The sequence below is a fragment of the Gymnogyps californianus genome, chromosome 3, assembly GCF_018139145.2.
Source record: "Gymnogyps californianus isolate 813 chromosome 3, ASM1813914v2, whole genome shotgun sequence".
Classification (NCBI taxonomy): Eukaryota; Metazoa; Chordata; class Aves; order Accipitriformes; family Cathartidae; genus Gymnogyps; species Gymnogyps californianus.
This window is the reverse complement of record NC_059473.1, coordinates 103,637,146-103,658,472: the sequence shown is the minus strand read 5'-3', so window position 1 is coordinate 103,658,472 and position 21,327 is coordinate 103,637,146. Positions and strand designations below refer to the sequence as shown.

The 21,327-nt window shown below is 33.0% G+C and overlaps 1 protein-coding gene across 1 annotated transcript in view; it reads right to left on the bottom strand.

Annotated features, from left to right (window-relative positions):
• The window catches only part of CSMD1 (CUB and Sushi multiple domains 1), a 1,238,313-nt gene that overhangs the window by 359,370 nt on the left and 857,616 nt on the right, over positions 1 to 21,327 (bottom strand). The window contains 1 exon segment of the mRNA XM_050893357.1: positions 9,537 to 9,640. Within this exon segment, the coding sequence (XP_050749314.1) occupies positions 9,537 to 9,640 (104 nt within the window).

Genomic DNA, 21,327 nt, shown 5'->3' with positions numbered 1-21,327 from the left:
TACCCTAGTGTTCTGATCAGCTGTTTTTTGATAAAATTAACTATTCTATATGGATTAGAACAACATGAAGTCTTAGGAAAAATAATGGTTTGAATGACTGCATTTGAGTTAACAATGATTAAACACTTTTAATAAAGTTGTTCCTACCTAAAGCTTTCATTAAGTAATTAAGCTATTAGTGAGGGACTGTATGAGTTAGTTTTCATTTGTTAGGATTAGTATTGCTTTTATTGCCATGCTTTTTGAAAGTGAAGGAAGTTGGTTTACATGCCTTACAGCGCATGTGTCCAGAAGAACTTACTAGAACCTCATCTACTCCATTCAGTGATCTCTTAAATTTAAGGGGAAACTGCTATTTCTCATACAGTAATGTGTGGTAACTATGTATAGATAAGTACATTTCAATACAAAACATATAAGGCAAGTTGGTGAACCCCACCATAAAACCATAGCGCTTTAAGTACATCTATAATTCTGGTATCTTAATGCAAAAACATGTGTGTCACAAAAGATTGTGTCTTTCTAGATTCATTCTTAATAGTGAAAAATGCCTACCATGTAATCAGGTTCCAGTACTGTATCTGAAAAACTGTTCAGATCTTGGTGATAGTTATACAGTCTTTCAAAAGGTAGTGGGAAAAGTCTCACATAAAAAGTGGCTGTAGAATATCTCTATCTAAGCTGCCATCAGATACAAAACCAAAAAACATCACTAGAAGAGGACATCTGCCTTGAACTCCACGTAGAGCTCCACGTAGCAGAAGCTTTGGGGATGGAAGCTACAGGTACTGCAGTAACTGTAGTTGATGTAAGGAAATAGTAATGATTTTGTCTCTTGTTTATGTAGACTCTATTTTGCTCAAATGAGTCACATACTGGATTCTCTGTCTTTCTTCTAACTCTCAGCCTTGACTATGATAAACACATACGTGTAAGATAAGTAAAACAAATACCGTGCCAAACTGAGACAAGGTGTCCCAGAAGCAGAATTTCTCAAGAAAGAAGCTATAAAGAAAACAGAAACCAGTATTTGGATTCTTCCACAAACATCTTATTTAAATATAATCAACCGGATGTTAATACTATTGCAACTTAAATGCAAAGACGTAATAAAAGCAGAGGCTGAGCAGAAACAAGGTGAGAACTGAGGAACCATGAGGCAAGCTATAGGAATCCTCTGTCTTGCATCTAAAATCTTATTCATCAAGGTTATGAACAAGAAGCTGTACATCCCATATCTAAAATATTTTGGTTTCTTACTCTGATATATTGAAAATAAAAATAAAAATTAAAAAATCCCATCTGAGCGGAATAGACTAGGGTCTTACTAATTACTACTGCTTGTCCACCTAAAACTGCTGCTGTAATGGCTGAGTATGCTCTCATATGGTCTAGAAGATTTTTGGTTACGACTTGGTAGTAAGTAGTTGACAGTATTATGATACTATTGGTGCAGAAAAGGAGGTGGAAAAAATTAAACCTATTATAGCTCAGCATAAGCAAACACAGAAACAGAGCTTAGCTTGGATAAGTAAGGAAGTTGATAAGACACAGTAATATGTAGCTAAGTTGTTCAGTTTGACCTGTGTTAACACTAAGAATGAAAATAAAGCAGCTGCTTAGTCTGAAAATTTGAGTTGCTTGCCAAACTAACTAGGAACTGTACAGATTCAAAAAGATGCTAGGTTATAGCCAGAATAATTAATATACTCTTGGTGATAAAATAATCATTGTTGATAAAGTTGTGACATTCATTTAAATGAATAATATAGGTAGCCTATAAAATGAAGATACTTCACCAGATAGTGAGTTACATAAAAAAAAGTAGTTTAGGAGATGCCTGCAGAAATAGATATATAAAGAAAGAAAAGGTGAAGAGTATATATACATTTGGGGGATCACCTTCTGAAACCACAGCAATAAGCATTAATTTCTCACCTATATTTCCAGTTAAAACACTTAACCAAAATACCAGGTCATAACTGTTTAGCCATGCTCTGTATTCTGCACTTTGCTATAAACGAAAGTTTGGGGGTTTTTAGCAATGAAGAAAAATTCTTGACAATAGTGGAGATCTATTGGAAGACAACTGGAAACCTGTGGTTTTCCTGCAAGAATTTCTCAATGGCTATTCAGATGTGTAAACCTACTGCCTAACCAAGTAACAAGTGTTTAAATGGCTCTGTTTATACACAGTAATCTGATTAATGTATGAGACCTACACTGATAATTTCTGAACACAGATAAGATGAACCCTAAAATTCTAAGTCTTTATGAGTAGTATGGGACACTTTTACTGTGTAGCATGCAAATAAAATAAAAACAATTTTTTTAAAAAAGCAAATAAAAACCCACAACAAAACAGAATAAGGTGTAATTCCATCACACAGCCAGAGATTTTTCATCATAAAAATAATCTAATAAATGTGTTTGGGTTTTTTTAAACTTGTTTCCCAGTGAAATGATGTCGTGGTTTAACCCCAGCCGGCAGCTAAGCACCATGCAGCCGCTCGCTCACTGCCCCCCCACCCCTGGGATGGGGGACAGAATCAGGAAAAAAAAAACCTCGTGAGTTGAGATAAAGACAGTTTAATAGGACAGAAAGGAATGAAAAACAATGATAATGATAATAATAATATGACAATAGCGATACTAAAAGAATTAAACTATACAAAGCAAGTGGTGCACAATGCAATTTCTCACCACTCGTTGACCGATGCCCAGTTAGTTCCCGAGCCGCGATCCCCCCTCCCAGTTAACTCCCCCCAGTTTATATACTGGGCATGATGTCATATGGTATGGAATAGCTCTTTGGCCAGTTTGGGTCAGCTGTCCTGGCTGTGTCCCCTCCCAGCTTCTTGTGCCCCTCCAGCCTTCTTGCTGGCTGGGCACGAGAAGCTGAGAAATCCTTGACTTAGTATAAACACTACTTAGCAACAACTAAAAACATCAGTGTGTTATCAACATTCTTTTCCTACTAAATCCAAAACACAGCACTATACCAGCTACTAGGAAGAAAATTAACTCTGTCCTAGCCGAAACCAGGACAAATGATAACTATACATTCACACTACCCATCCATCTGACCCTTATTTGTCTCCCTAATATAACTTGAATTGACTAATTAATTCAACTAATTGACCAAATTTGTCAAAGGAAGGAGATAATAAAGATATCTGAATTCCCACAGGCTTAATGAAAATTACCAACTTGATAACAGAGAGACTCAAGTTAAGGAAGTCATTGTTCAGCTTAACGTCATCTCCCTTCAAAATGCCAATGGACTATCCATAGAGAGTAGATATGAACCAGCCAAAATACATGCCATTGCTTGCTCAGGGTCACGTCTAGGGGATATAGGAAGAGAGCCAAGACTGTTGGAAGGGAAAGGGAAGGGAAAGGGGAAAAACAAAACCCAAAGAAAAACAAAAAGGAAGCCAAAAAAGCAGAAATCAATAAATAGCAGAATAGGGTTTGTTGTTGTTGTTGCGTTTGTTTTGGGTTTGGGGGGTGTGTGTTTTGTTTTGGTTTGTGGTTTGTGGGGTTTTTGGTTTTGTTTTTTATTAAGTGTTCCCTGAGAATACCCCTGTACATAGAACTACATCCTTCAACTAGGAGGATGGCAGATAGGGTAGATTGGATATTTAGGGAATGGAGGTCTGTCTGACAACACGTGCTGTTGCTGACTCAGAGTTTGTCCCAGTCTGTAACCATCTTAAGATCAGATTGTTTGCAAGTTCAGGAACAGAGACTTGGAGACCAGCCATTCAGACAGATTGACTGGTGCTAAACTCATTTCATATGGAGACGCACAATCCTAGGTTATCTCTGTATGAAAGAAGTTAACAATGTTCAGGCAATTGATGCAACTGATAAAGTAATGGAAGTCAAACTCAAGCCAAGCTTCTTAGTACTCTGAACAGATTCACAGGTCAGAAAAGACAACTGTGAGAGAACGAAACTTTTTGCACCAGTTTGCTCTCTGATCTTGGTTATCCAAATGAAACCAGAGCCAGGCTTTTAAGAATGGTGACCAGGACCAGAAATGTTGTTTGCTTCTATATAGTTTAGGACACATACACAGCACAAAATGGTCTCAATAAATACTTGAATTCAGAATGTTGATGGCGCAAGTATGGCACCAAATTACAAGTATATGTAAGTAGCATGGTCATAAAAATAATAATACATTACTATTAAAAAATATAGAAAGTATGTGATTAAAGAGATGTATGTTGAATTCCTAAAATATTTTATTGCTGTTTTGCACAAATAAACAAGAAAAAAACCATCTTCTGTTAATTATGATGAGTTGAGAATGAGAAGCCTGACTTGTATATGAAAGAGGCTGAGGTTTGGATTTTAGGCTTGAGGTCTAATTTTCAGGGGCCTGAAATCAATTTTTTAAATATATAACAACAACTATGTTCTCATTATGCTTTTTTTTCCCTCTTACGACTTCATCAAAGAAAAATTCCAGTGTGCACTTTTGATCTATGTATATGTATTCAAATACCTCTGCTACAATATCTATTTTCTACAAATGTTAACTACTCAATAATCTTTAATTTGAGAAGAAAGTAATACTTTAAATTAAGGATATTCCACATAAATGTGAAAAAGTTTTGAGTCCTTTCTGCATTTTCTTTTCTTTTTCTTGTTCTTTTACTGTGCAGAATATTTTAAATAAATTTGTTTTGGAGGCATTAGAACAATAAAGTAAGCTGAATGAAGCACAGCATTCAAAAGTCAATAAATCTGCCTTTGAGACATTAAACTACGGTATAAAACAAAAATTTCTTTTAAAATTCAATCAAAAACACTTCTTGAGTTTTCAATATGTGAACATATTTTCCTTCTTTGAGGTAAATCCCTTTTCATTGTTCATCCAGGTTTTCTTCTCCTTTTGAAGAAACAATTTTACAGTATTGTTCTGTCCTTCAAAGATGAAAAGTCACTATGCTATTTGTGTGCTTAATTGCAACCATATCACAAACTAAAGCTCTGAAGGTTTGACTGTTAAAGCTGTGGTAAGCAGTCAATAAAAATCCCTAATTTTACTTGGCTTTGTATTTTTCTTTTAATACTACTGTCAACTACCTAGCTAATCACAGGAGAAAGACTCCAACACAGTATTAAAAAACAAACAAGCAAACAAACAAAAAACCAAAACCTACTTTCTCTTCCAAACTTTACAACTTCTAAAAAATTCAGAAGGAAGAATTTTTTAAGTAATGTGAACTAAAATAGGTTACTAGGAAGTCAGATTCAATAATGTTTGAGATATATAAAAAGGCAGCCTGGTTTTTTTACCAGTTATGGAAGGGTAGGTTGTTTTCCAAGCCCCCAGTAAGTTTCCAAACTGTGTGGGAATAGAAGAAAAGGATAAGGGTTTACTAAAAAAGCATTTCTCTGTCATGGACGGTTGTCTGTGTACTGAAATAGTTGACATAAGCAGCTGAGTTTGAACCACTAATTTGCAATTTCTTCTTTGTATCGCGGAAAAAAAAATTACAAGTTTTCTATACAAGAAAATTTAAAAGATTCATGTTTTAAGGGAATAATTTCAAAAAAGGAAATTAAGTTTTAATGTAACTGCTGCAAGAAAAATATAAATCATAGCATTTGAAGGCAAAGCAGACTTTCTAAAGCAAAGTTTAATTTACAAGAATTTAAGAACACAAAACAGGGCATTGTAGGAATTGTTCTGACTGATGATCTTCACCTCACACATAATTATTGCTAGTGAATTATTTTGGAATGGTAGTCATTAGCTTCTAGCCAAACTGTTAAATATGAGAAATAACTGCAGTCAAAACTTTATAGCCTAAACATATTTAATTTTCAGTAAGTTGTATTGCTATATTTCTAGAGCTAACCATCTCAGCATATATATCCCCTAAAATAATATTGCTAAATTTTCAACACGTAAGGCTTACAGATGAAGAAATTGTTAAAAATCATAAAATTGATGGGTATATCCCCCTTTAATTAAGCTGTTGATAAGATTTTCTCAAAAGTTTACTATAAATACGAAAATTAGACTGCTTTAATAAACTAAAAACCAACATATCCCTGTTAAAAATGCCAACTACACTGTCATAGAAATGCATTAAATTGATTTGAAATAATTTGCTCTTCATCAAAGTATATTGGTTTTTGTACCATATCAGTGCTATTTTATAACAACTTAAAAGACTTTTTCTAATTAATTTTCCAATTTCTTCCAAAAATTAAATTTGAGCTGGATAGTCTATACTTTTTTTTTTTCTCCTTTTTAAATATCAGTATCCCTTCCTATTCTCCTCTAGCTGTAGTGCTACAGCTTTGAGGTTACACAGATAATTGCTAATGGTTGGGAGTTTGGACAATATAGAAAGCTTGTGCTAGGACTGATCATTTATATATCGTGATCCTTGTCAACTCCCTCAATCTTCTTCCCATCAAGTATTTAAAGGTCCCCTGTTTACTGACCTGCCATTAGCCAGTTTCCAATGTTCATTGGATGGCTGGCTTATAAACTTTCTGGCATAACTGAGCTGATTGTAAAGTTTGAGTACTAAGTTTACAATAAAGCACCCTGAAGTAGCTACTACCTTGAGGGCTCTAGTGCCTGAGAGCTGGAAAATTTTGTGTGGGGCTGAGGTTTGTGTGTTCAGATATGACAATTTTATATGGAGAGGAAAGGTTCAAATCACTTAGAAATTAGGTTTGGATTTAGAAATTTATTTATTTTTGCATATTTAGTTCAAACTAAATTGTAAAAGCTATGAAGTTTTAGAATCAAATGTATGAGTTTCTACAGTGATATTTTGTAGAATTTCTGCAGAAACGCTGGCATTTAAGCTGCCAACGGAAACTTGCTTAGCATAAGAAAAGCTATATTATTTTTTAAGAGACCCTGAGAAATTATAAATTAAATCTAGCCAGAAAAGTCTTTGCTATAAGCTTCTTCATTCCCCTGAGAAGAATAAAAAACTGCAAGGTGCTGCTCAAACCTCATTAAATACAATAGAAGTTATTAAAACCAACTAATAGAAAATTTTGGTAAAAAAATCACTTTGACATTTAGTTATGAGCTTTCTCATTATAATGTAGTCTACAAGTGCATCTAGTGTTTTATGAGGAAAGTTACTTTACATCCACAGAAGACCTTTCTCAAAAGCATATCTGTGACGCAGTTTAAAGTATTTAATAATGCATGATACAATCCAGTGTTTAATAACTGCAAAAACAGTGTCACAATAGAAATTCAGATTCATTACTAATTACTGTGACACTGTAGTTTCATACTTGGGCCTTCCTGTATTTCCACTATATTTAAGTTATTAATCATTTACTTTCTCAAAAGATTTTCAGGGTAATGCTAGCGTGCAAAGTATTGCAGTGCAAAAGGCAGATAAATTTAATTGCATAGACCTCATTTTCATCAAAGATAAAATTTACAGCAAAGATGGAAGGGCCAACACTGTACTGTAATCCTAAGTGTTAGGCTGTAGAGTAACAAGGATAAAACAGTTGCTATTTTAGTAAAAAATCATACTGAAAGAAGGACTAGAAGAAGTATTGCATGTCTCTAGTTAGAACATTGTACTAGTGCCAGAAATGCCAATGATAGATTCTGAAGTGGACGTCTGCTAGAGATCTTCAAAATGTTATTAAAGTGAAAAATAGCTTTAGGAGGTGATGTGATTATGGGGGCTTGCTTTCTTATGATATCAAAGATAGCAATTAATATGAGCTAAGACTATTTTAGATTTTTTTTTTTTTTTTCAATTTTTTTTAGGCACTCATGGAAAATAAATGTGGAGTATGTAGTCACAGGCTAAATATCTTCAAATGGAAAGGTAAAAAAAGGAAATTTGACAATTACTTGATAAGTAATTTTAAAAAGGTAAACTTTGATATGTGAAGTACTCACAGCGTAACAAACAGAATGAACAATACAGGGTACCAAATTTACTAAGTTCAAAAACTTGACTCTGAAGGAGTTTTGGGATCCCTGTAAGCCAAAATGTATCCCAATACAAAAAGGAAAAAATGCAAACCCTTTTGTTAGTCATAAGCAGTTAAATTAACATCCCCAGAAAGATTGTTGCAACATTTAACTGGTCTGCAAAATACAAGAAAAAATAAACATGGGCGTTGAAATTCTCACTCCCAGTTCAAGTCTTTTCTTGTTAGCTTAAAGTCTAAGCTCTTAAAACAGGATTTTTTTCTTATTTTTTTTTTCAGGTACTCAGAACATGGAATTCAATTTACTCAGTAGCAGCTGCTTGGTATTGCAACACAAGAAATACACGCATCGCACAAATAATCCAATCATTTTCCAGTGTTAGCTTTAAGACAAATTAAACTAGGGGTGTTCTATGTACTTTGATATCACGGTTCAGCAAGTAGCCATTAATAAATATTATAAATTCATAAACAAATACATATAATGAAGTTATTGTCCTCAGACTTGTCCCTCCAAAAATATTCTAATTAATTTAAAATAAATTCTGTGGGTGTTAAGTGCACTCATTTTTTATAATTATAAAATAAACATTTCAATAATTTAAATGGATTAAAAACCCCTCAAAATATAAAATGATGATGAATTCTTTTTATCAAATGTGTTCAATACTGTCTTTATCCAGTAGATTTCTATGCAATGTCAAGTAATGTTATTATGAAATAAATACTGCTAGTTTCTATTATTTAGTCATTGCTAATTTATTAACTCTGTAATTTGTTTTGTGTTCGGTGATCTGGATTCATATGCTAACTTAAACCTCTAAAAGCTACAACTAAAATATCTTGTGACCACAAGCTCCCATTATGAAGGAAGGAAAATAAGCGTATGCAACCAAAATGATGTGGTTAAGGTAGAGGAGATTAATCAATCTGTACAGGTTTCTATTCTTTCCATTAGCCCAGACACTATTAAAGACCTGTATCTTAAGATTAGCTATCTAGTTTGGAATTTTCCTTCAAATTTATGGAAGTTCTTACACTTTCTACATATTATATTATATTATATTATATTATATTATATTATATTATTAATCCATGAAGCATGTTTAACTTTGCTGAACAGTGCCCTATGTGTTCTCATGAAAATTTTGTTCACACATCCAATTTTAAGTATAAAAGTCTTGAAACTAATCAATGGTTTATTTATTTTACATAAGTTGTATTTTCTGTTTGCTGACATCCAAGCCTTTTTTTAATTCCTTTAATTGCTTGTGAATACAATTAGAGTTATACAGATAGTACTTGTTTTTTAAAAGAAGATTTTTGCTTTCAAAAAAACCTAATCTCAGATCTTTGCAGTTTTTAGTTTGTGATATTAAAGCCTATAAAGATGCTACTGAAGATCTGGAATGAATTTTGTAATGAACAATTTTCTTTGACAGTACTTGAATTTTAAGCTTACATTATATAAACAAATTACATACATTACAATTACAAAGTTAAATAGATATCTCATGACCCAGAAGAAACAACATATGACAACAAATTTCCAAGGAAAATTTTTGAAGTTCTGTACTTACACATACAACACTGTTCTGGTATCACCAACTTTCCCAGCATCTCCAACAGTAAGAGTATCATAGCCTCTTTCCAGTTCAAACTCTTCAAAAGCAAGCTTTATGACCTATTAAAATTAAATAAATCAGTTATTTCAAAACATACCCACAGGTTATCTGATCTGTTCTAGTCTTAAAACAAATTATGTGGCTGCTATAAATCAAGTCATGAAGCACTCACTCATGATTTCAGTTAGTCTTATTTGATTTGAGAAAGATATACAGAAAAAGCAGAAGTGGAGAAACTTCTGTATTTTCTAATACCAAGAGGGAAGTCTTTGCCATAGTGTTTTAGAGGTATCATATACCAAAGATGCCAATCACTTCTAACTGGTGATAATTGTTCTTACTATTGAAAAGTTATTATAAACAGCAGTAAAAACTTTTTTTTACTATAATAATTATATAAAAATTACATAGCGTAATACTGGAAGTATATGAAATTAAAACCTTCTTGTCTGTTGAATTATACAATAACAAGATAGCAGGTATGAACTATCAATTCATAAGAAGGTGGAGGAGGCTGATGCACAGAAATATAAAAGCAGAAATTTCCTTGCATAAATTACTAACACTATGATTTCACTCAATGTCTAATCATGAATTGCCCAGAAAATTAAAAATGTATCCCTCAGAATTGTTTGCAAAAGTATTTCTAATTTACTGAAATTGTAATTTCATAAGATAAAATAAAGTATGAAAACGGATTTAGTTTTGTATAGAACAACACTTCGAAGACAAGCACTTTTTAGAGTTCTGTATTGGTGAGAAGTAGTTGCAGGTTATATATATGCGTACATATGTACACTGTACCTTTTCATATTTTGATACCAAGGTTTCTGAAGACAACTTGATATAAAAGTGCAGAGGGTCACAGTGATTTTCTGCAAAATTATTCATTTTATCTTTATACTAAATTTTGCAGATACCCCTGGGCAGACTTTCATACAACTTCAGCCATTGCATGAAAATGCAATTAACTTTTCTTCTGTTTTGTGGCTAAAACCAATATTTGGGTCAGATTTGGGCTGTCTGCATTAGCTGTATTACGCTGCTATTTTGGCAGCAACATGTGAAAAAACAATGGTTTCCACCACTTAACTATATTTCTATGTGATCATCAAGGCAGAATTCACCTCATCCATATTTTAGCCCTGTAAAAATGCAGCATCCAAGCTAAGCTTGTTGTTTAAACTTTCTCAATATTAAAAAAGAAAGCCAGCACATCTCATTGCTCTGTGTTGGAATGGGAAGAGTCTAGCTCTGTAAACTTCAGAGAGGAACTTACACTACTAGAGTAGCTGAAGCTTACATTGAGCTATGTTGCTTCAGTTTCTAACCCAAAGAAAAGCCTGTTTTTAATAAAATACTTATTGATCTAAGATAATATTTTTCCTGTGGCTATAAATTCATGTCTTGCTTTTCATACCTTGTTTTGCCATCTCTGCTATTTGTGTGTTTATGTTTTTAAAAGTATGTTAAAATTGACTCCATGACTAAGACCCCTTGTATGTTTTAAAGTGGAGCTAATATTTACAGGAGTGTCATTAAAAGGTAAAAGAGAAGGAGGTTTAAAGAAAAGCTAAATGGTCCTAGGATATTCATAGCTATGAAAAGCATTATTAACACAAATATCTGTGTAATTATTTTGGTAACAGGTAGAAGTTTTGTTTTGTAATCTAATACAGGTCCTTTACAGCATATTTTGCAGATCTGTCAGATTTTGAGATAAAGTGTACTGCATTATCTATATTATGTTTCAATAATCACAAGAATTTCAGGCAACATGCTGTAGATAAAACAATATACATTTCCATCTGCTCCTGATGTACCTTTTAGTATTCCTAGATTATAACAGTGGTTAACATGCAAAATTTCATTACTAAATCAAGACTAATAAAGCCAAAGAAAAACAAGAAAAATATGTAGAAGCATAAAAGCAGAGCTGTTTCTGGCAATAAAAATAACTATGTATATAAGACTTTCACTTTTAATGCAATTTTTATTTTATGTGGGGGAGGAAACCTGATAGAATATTCCATGAGAAAATATGGTAATGTATTATTTAAACATGCTCCATTTGGTTAGACTCACAAACTCTTTTACATTACAATTTAAAAACAAATGGGAATGTTCACCGCTTTAATAACAAAATAAGTTACAAAAAAGTAATTGGATATAAACCATAAATGAAAGATTTAAAGACTTGGTTAAGCATATAGAAAATGTCACAAGGAAAGTTTCTTTATGGGAAATACATTATGTGTGAAGAAATATTAGACACTATTAAACAAAATCTTGTTATCTTCACTTCCATGCTAATTGTTATTCTATGCTAACACATCAAATATGTTGGAAAGGCATTCAAATGGTTGAGAGTTCAGAGGTCTAACTTAAGTTCCTTTAATCTGATTCGTAAAACTTAAATTTTACCATGTAAACATTAAGCACCCAGTCTAATCATGGCTCCTTCTATAGTCAGTGGACAGAAAATGGCACCCAGAACACAAGTCACATTACCTGTCTCAAGGTGGACCAAACTGCCATTTAGAGTTACCCTTTCCATTAACTATTTGGGGAGTTTGGATGGCTATGGGAGACTAATGCTTACATAGATATATTTAGATAAAATTAGTTCCTCTGTAGATAAAGTTCTGAATCAGAAGAATTTTTAAGATTTGTTAGATGGAGGGAGGGCTGTTTGTCATTTTAGTTTTGAGAAAGAATGTAAGACAGTTTTGTATGGATATAGATATGAATACAGCATGGGGAAAACTTAAAAGGATTGAACTAATACCAGCAAGAATAATATACCCACGTGTGGTTAAATAATATTGATTTATATACTGGGGGAAAAAAAGCAGCTCTGAGACGCTTCTCCAGATTCAATGTTGCTTTGCAATTAAAAAAAATCCAGTAATACTAATCTGATCATCATAATTAAATATGCTTACTCTGAACTGATTAAAATAGAGAAAAGAATTAATTTCCATTAAGAAAAATTGGAAACACAAAAATTACTTCCAAACCTATTATATTTGTTTCTGGATGATCAATTATACTTCTTACAGAAGAACGATCCTGTTTGCTTTCTGAAATGTATGAGACAAAATTCCCTTATAAGCAATTCAGAATGATTACTTATCATTAGATAAATAGACTGTGAAAACAAAAAAGCTTAAAAATATGAGATACCTAAGGAGGTACCCATATGGAAGCTCTGCAAGTGAATTTCCTGTCATAATTACTTCTTTCTTAGAAGCATTTTCCTTTATCATAGCCACTCCCACACTTTATATTTCTGCTGGCATAATTGCTATAGCAAGTAATGGGGAAAGGCAGCACCAGAGTTGTACTAACAGAAATTTCTGTACGGACATTCTTTCTGGAAGAAGCAGTAGGGAACATGGTAATGTGACATTTCCAAAATGCCTAGGTGTACATGTTCTTTTCACTACTAATAAGACTTATTTTATTATCTCTTAAATATGTTAGAAATTTATGCATTCAATATAGTAAATACAAAGTAAAAAGTGAGAGCAGTAAATTTTCTTTTAAAAGGCAAGCAGAAAAGAGAACTACTCGTAAGATGTCTCTTATATTTACAAGCAGATCAAGCAAACAACTTCAAAAAAGCACACATGTGCTAGTGGAAATGTGCCTTATACAAAAAAAAATGAAAGAAGAAACAGGGCCTCCTTGAAGGAGTTTCTCTTAAAGATGAGAAAATGAAATGAGACAATTTGTTGCCTCAGTAAAACTACAGTAAAATATATGAAGAACAGGGAAATAGAATTGAAGATCCTTAATTTGAAGTTTTAAAATCATAAATAGAAAATGTGTTCATTATAAAGACTTTTGGTGAAAGCTGCTTGCAACTGTTACAGGTTATTCCATTTCATTGACATACTAGCTTCAAATACAATACTATTTTCCTACTTTGCATCTTCTCCCTGCTGCTATGTAAAATTTGAAAGTAACATGATCATGCAAATATTTTTGACTCTGTCATTTCTTTTACAGACTCCTCATGCTCAAAGGGATTTGGAAGCAAAAGAAGCCATTGCTACAGGCACAAACATGGAAATTTTGCTATAGTTTTTCAGATTCTTAAATCTTTTTAAAATTTCTAGAAGAAACGAGCCAGATGCTTAAACCAGAGCTTTAAACCAGGTTTTGAAGCATCTATTTCACTTAAAGAACAACATAATATAGAAGCAATGTCAAAAGATGATACCAGCATTACAGAATACATACATGAATCCAGTATTCCTTAAAACTTTAAAAAATGTGCCGTTTCCCTAGCCCACCCCTCCTACAGTGATATGTCTTCAAGTCTTAAGAGTCACTGTGACTATGCCCAAAATCCTGTGGAAGAGGAAACATAGATCATCATTGACTAGAAATAGCAATAAAACTAGGTAACTCTTATGCACAAATTCTATGGATTATTAAATTTGAACTACAGACACCTCCTTTTCACCAACTCAAAAAACCACAAGAATGTCCATATCAAACTAGTCTGATCAGAGGTTAATCACTATTTTTAGATACAAGTTATAAATACAGAGGAATGCCTTATAGAAATATGACCACAATATTGAGACCATGGCAACAGTAAGCATGAAGAAAATATATGTATGGGAACGTCTTCTGAAATATGAGGGATTTTTAAATACAACACTAAAGACATTTTCTGCAAAGATTCTTTAAGAAAGTAACAGCACTCCTCTCTCTCTTCTCAGGATCATGCAAATACAGAACATTTTTAAACAATGGGAACAATGAGAATTTATTATAAATACAGCTCTTAGGCATCCTTTTTGCAAGAATGTAAATTTGTAACTGGGTTTCAGTTCACTTAAGTCACCAATGAAAAAAATAAAGAAATTCTCAAACAAAAACATCAGAGAAAATGTTTAATTAAACTACAACTTTATTAAATAATGTATTAGGAACCGTCCAACATTTTAGGTGTTCACAGGAGAGATGTGGCAAACACAGTTAGTGGACCCTGTAGAGCGATGCTTCTTCCTAGCCACTAAATATTTGCTATATTTACTTCCCCATATGCCAGTAACTAAAGTAGAAGCCTACGGACCTAACATATATGCAGACAAAGTGATGTCTTAGAACCTGAATCCAATCTCCTATAACCATCATCCTTGTTAACATGATCCACTAAATAGTGTGAAACTGGTGACTGCCTGTCTGGTTTTGGCTAATTTTCTTCATAGCAGCTTGTATGGGGCTATATTTTGGATTTGTGATGAAAATAGCGTTGATAACACAGGGATGTTTTCGTTGTTGCTGAACAGTGCTTGCATCAAGACCTTCTCTGTTTCTCACATTGCCCCACCAGTGAGTCAGCTGGGTGTGGACAAGAAGTTGGGAGGGGACACAGCTGGGACAGCTGTTTGTCTTCCCCAGTAACTGTTATGTGTGATGGAGCCCTGCTTTCCTGGAGATGGCTGAACACCTGCCTGCCGATGGGAAGCAGTGAATGAATTCCTTGTTTTGTTTTGCTTGTGCGCGCAGCTTCTGCTGTACCTATTAAACTGTCTTTATCTCAACCCACAAGTTTTCTCACTTTTACCATTCCAAGTCTCTCCCTCATCCCACTGGAGGGGAGTGAGCAAGCAGCTGGGTGGGGCTGAGCTGCCGAGCTGCCTACCGAGGTTAACCCACGCCGCGGCCTTATATATTACCAAGCTTGTTCCTGTACTATGTGTTGCCCATTACCTATAGTTCCCTCTATAGACCTTTCCACCTTTACTCACATTAAAAGAAGGTAAATGTCCAAAAAAAGATGAAGGGTTTTTGGTTGTTTTTTTCTTTTTTCTTTTTCTTTCAATTACTGACTCTGGAATGTTAGAGGAATTCTTTTTTTTTTTTTTTTTTTTTAAGGAATGGTAACAGTTGGGTTTACAAAGAATTTTACTCAGAAGATATCAACATGCTTTACAAAGGAGAGCAGTCCTTATTACTACAATTTTAGACTGAAATACAGAGCCATAAAATAAGTTGTGAGAGACAATTAGCCTGAGAAACAGTAGTATCCAGATTCCTAATTAATTTCTCTGTTCATGAGGTAATGTTATCTTCCTTGAAATGATATAAAATTGAAAGGTGTCAAGTACAAACAAATTTGTTTCTGGTGGCATTTTTTTATTTCTTTCTTTGTTTATTTTTACAAGAAGTTTACTCACTTTTGGGCTTGTATGCAATACAAGGGGAGAATGATGTTTACATTAATGGTTATTTAAATATATATTTGAGAAAAAGGTGGGGTTTTTTACATTAAGTAGACACACTATTTTAAGTTTCTTCTAAAAAGCATTTTAAAGATTCATCTACAAGAGTCAAGAACTGTATAATTATTACCTTAAAAGAAAAGATGGATCCAAAATTATAAACAGTTTAGCAGTAGACTAGTTGTGATTATAACTTCAAACAGGTACTGAAGTATTATTAATCAATGTAAGAAAGTAAGACAAGAAAGAGTGAAAATTATGACCTTTAAAACAGATTATCAGGTTGAAAGAAAACACATTCATTCTTACATATAACAATCTTGTTTATTTTCACAGTTCTGCCTAAATTTCCCTCAATGGTCAGCCTCGTCTAAGCTATACCAGTGTCTGATACAGGATTCCTAAGATACATAACTGCACTGTAAATGGATAGGAAAAAATTAAGAACACCAGTTGTACTGAAGGCATAAATGCCTGTGCCCATACATAAATCATGGGTATATATAATATCAGTTATAGCAAATTTTGCGTCCAGATAATGAAATTTAAGTTAACAAGAGCTTCCAAAGTTAGATATAAATTGTATTTCAATTGTAGATCACCTGCAGTTAGATATAAATTGTATTCCAATTGTAGATCATCTGCTGTTTTCCAAATAATAAAGATGACTCAGCATTATTTTAACTCATTAAATGTAATAAACATTGTGTCTATGCACATTTTCATCCTACCAAGGAATTTGCTTGAGATTCAATGAAGATATTTCATCTCAGATTTAAAAAAATACATATATATAACTGTTATTAATTTAGAAAACATAAACTGTTGTTAAACATAGAATACCTAATGACCAATTTTCCTCTTAAACCAGTGAAATTATAGAGTAGCCGATACTTTTGAGATTGAATTTTGTAAAGTGAAAGACAGCAAAACATTTTTTTTGTTTCATATTCCTTTATGAAACAAGTTATTTCTTTTGCCTTAAAGCCCTTAAAAAGTAGACCATTAATCACAGCAGTATTATTCACAATTTGGCATAGGTACAGCTGCAATTAATAAGGTGCAAAATGAATAACTTATAACTTGCAGGTTGAAATAAGATATCTCCAAACAGACAAAATAAAGTTTAAGCCAAAAAGAAGGGCCTGTCTTGCAAAATTTTAATTCCTCCAGTTTTTGTTGAGTGACAGCACTTTTACTGAAAACATTTGGATTATTCTGTTTCTTATTTTAAAGAAATGTTGAAGGCTTTTGGTGCTACCTTTATCCAACAATTGCAGTTACTTAAAAAGCAATTATAAAAAGAAATCTGCTTATTTTTCAATATTGGCATTATGATTTATATTTCTCCTTCTCAGGAACTTATTTTCCTTTTAGCCTCCACTAATGACTTGAAAATGAACTTAATAACCACATCTGGTAGAAATTAAGTAAAGATAAAAAGCAAATAACAGTAATAATAAATCAAATAATAGTAATAATGTAAAATAAAAGGTGCTGATGCTGTTTTAAAAAGAAAGAAAAAATAATAGTATAGTCACAAGAATAAAAAAATCATAATTTTCAAATCCAACAGTTTGTTTTATAACAAGTATCACCAGCTGCCTGCCCCACGCCCCAAACATTTCTCAGCTAAGTAAACACAGATTGTCATTTTCCGCCATCACTATTCGTTCTTTGGATTGCCCATGATAACATAGCTTTTCTGTATTCCCTACATTGAATGTACTTGCCATATCCAACATTGTCATTCCTCAGCAAGTTAATCAAGGCTGAATAATCTGAGATCTTTAAAAGAAAACAATAGCAATAATCTCAAGAAAATCAGTTCATTTTGTTTATTTAGTACAGGTTAAGAAGCGATTTGACACTGATCTTAGAATAGTCCTATAAGGAAGAACTTTCTGATAATGTATCTCTGATACAGTAAGAATGGACATAGAGCGGCTGGAAGCTACAATTAAAAAAAAATACAGAATTAACTGCAAAAATTAGAATAATAAGATTCTTGTTACTATTAAGTGCCATTTTTACTGGTAGCTGTTGATTATGTAAAATAGTCCTATAACTAATCGTGTATTTAAGTAGTTTAAATACATCAGTAAGGCAATAAGCACATTATTAAACACAGTTTTGTTTCTCGTGTAGAGGGAGACACACATAAAAAAAACCCATAATGACAATTTCAGAGTTAACAGAGCTGCCACAATCTGTTAGTCAGTCAGATAAGAAGCTTGTTGCCAAGTTAGATTTTGGTCTTCAGCAATAGTGTCTAGACATCATGTCAAATTTCAGTTTACCATCTTAACCATTAAGACATTTTCCTTCTTCTCTTTTTGGTTTGTTTTATATATATGCAAATATGTTGCCATTTCTAAATACGCAGAATAGTATAAAGCATTAAAAGTTAATTTTTAAGTCAAATACCAAAACCCAATGAATGTTTCACAAATTAATGTGAGCCATATTTTTAATGAATTACCAATCAGCTTGATTTAAGTCTGAAAGACAAAATCAAAATTAAAACAACAAAAAGCAGAATTGCAAAAGGAGACAAACAATCATTCATATGTTCACATTAAAAGGCTGAAATTCATAACTTTTGGACAATTTTAAAGACAATTCTCTGATATAGTAGCATGTTCTTCTATTTCTGATTTTCTGCCAAAGGAAAATGCCAAGTATACGGCTTTCATTTTTGCTCCTGCTGCTGCTCCAGCTGTCAGAATATCAGTAGGAAACAAATATGCAAGTATAAACTTTAAAGAAACACTATACATTATTATAATTTTTTTTTAACAGAACAATGGAAAAGAAGGCAAAAAAAGTATGCATTCATTACTACCTTTCCTTGCCATTCATGAAAAATAATTCCAATTGTGCTTATATCTTGCTTATATGAAAAGCTCCCAGTTAGCATTTGTTAAAAACAAGTTATATATAACCTAACTAAGAATACATGAATCATCAGATCAGTGCTCCAATTTAAATAAGGGCTGAGAATTTTACTTGTTAAATGAGCATATGAATTTTTTTGGCCTCAGAAATGCAAGCAGGAGAAACATACGTAGTTTATCCAGTTTGATTGTTGTCTTACTTCCTGCAGTCTCTAAAGAATAGGTTAATTTTATTAGTTAATCCAAAGTCCATATGTGGCTTGATAGAGCACAAAAAGTAAAGGGCTACATGAAGAAGTGGTTATGTATCAAAGGTGCACATCCATTTATACAAACACAAATCATTCTCTAGACAGAGCCCTAGGTAGGAATCTGGAGAGTCAGATCTCAGCTCTGCTATTATCGTGTAGTACTTCAGGCAATTCATTTCAGGTCCTTGAAAATTACTTATTTAACAGCGTAATTCCTCAAGAGTTTTCTGACTTTTTAATTCTTCTTACTTAAACTTCATGTAAAACATGAACAAAATATGACAAACATTCAAACTTCAGAAAAGGTAGATATTTTAAAAAAATCTAATGAATTCTATATGTCCTAACTCAAACATCATTGTACAAGATATATTGAGGGAATTCATACGCCTTTGTAATGATGTGTTGGCCAGTGGAATATCCAGGAGATAACAGTAACAAAATAACAAAGCAGTGTTTGTGTTCATGACCTTAAACAAAAATTTGTTATGGGAAATCTATATCCTTATAACCAAACTAAGTAGTTCTAACTCAAATGTTATTATTGGCTGAACATGTTGGGTAAAGCCTATATTTCATGCATCCGACAGCTATGAAACTAATTTTAAAGATAGTGTCCTTCAGTACTAACAGTCTGTCAACAGTAGCAGAAAGCTCCATAAGCACCTGTTTTCTCTGAGAAGTAGAGTACTTCAGCTTGTCGGTTTCTTGTTATTATGGCAAAATAATTCCACAGGCACAAGCTATTTCATTTAGAAGGGTGACGGATCTTGGCATCACACTGTATTGTGCAACCAGGCAATTGCAGTGAATACTGGAAAGCCTCCAGAGGTACAGGGAGATGCCTAAATATTTATAGAAGTAAATGCCTCAGAAAAAATATAACATACCAATGGAATTAATTTGCTAGAAATGTATACAATCTTAGAGTTCAACTACTGTTTAATGCTATTCAGAATAGAAAACAGAAAGGTCTGAGCCACACTGAGCCAAGTTAGAAACTCTGATAAAGCAGGTATGTTACTGTGCTAATGGAAGATCGTATTTATGGAAACGAACTTTTAGAGGAAAAGCAAGCAGTAAGTCAGGATATAGTGTATCCTTCTTTTGGCTAAATGCAGATGCCCACACTCAGATATTTTCTGTCATATAAAATGCCTTTGCATCCTGCTTGACTTCTAACTGCCTCTCCAGAAGGGTATGGATTTTCCTGTGTCATACCTGCTAGCCTTGCATGGACATCTTGAATACCTGAGCATGTCATACAGTAATAGACACCTGAGGATGGCCAAATGAATTGCATCCCTCGTGTCTTGAAGTGTTTGACATCATAAGAAGGACTCTGCTTCATACAGAAAACCTCTTAATTAAAATATTAAAGAATATAAACTGTTTACATATATTTATACATACAAGATTTTTTATGTACATGATGAAAATGAATGAACTATGGCTGAACATATATTTCTGTAATAGAAGTGTAGTAATATTACATGGATATTGCATTGTCATAACACAAAGGTTTTATACAACCCTGGACAGTTTTTAGATAATGTTATATACTACAAAGAAATTTAAATATATGGAGGTTAACTTCATTCTGAATAAAAACATGCAAATAAGTTTGCCCTGTGTTTAAATTATGAATAAGAAAAAACGATGACTATGAAATTTTGGCATTCATAGTTCCAGATTAACTTAAACTAACTTTGAAAGTTGCATTTTCCCCCAAGCTTTTCTTCCTACTGTGTTTTTAAAATACACAACTACATGGCTTGTTGGCCCAAGTGTACTTTTGAAATAAGAAACAAATTGTTTTCTAAATAATTCCCTGTATTACTCCAGTAAACCAAATTTCAAGGCTGAAATTCTAGCCCTGTTGAAGTAAACAGAATACATAAGGATTTTCATGTTGAAATATCCTCCTATCACTTCATCTAATACTTCAATCTATTAAAAGGAAATTGTTTAAATTATTACCTCACAAATAGGTTCACTTTCAGAAGTTTATGTCATACCTGTTTGTGTTTCATCTCACAAAGTTACATTTTTTTCCGATAAATACTGTGATAATATTCTAAATACAACAAAATTTAAGTAACCTTGTATTAAACTAGACTGTATATTTCTGAGCCAGAAAATAAATGAAAATTTAAACTAAAAAAAGAAACAATCTTGCTATTTTGGAGAGATTTAAACTACCTACGGTCTAGGAAGTAGTAAGAATGTTAGCATGTGACACCAAACTTTGCAATTTACTGGCCACAAATAACAAGGAAAGGAGCCATGAACTGCAGCCCATGGGAAGGACCCACATTCAAGCAGTTTATGAAGGACTGTATCCCAAGAGAGG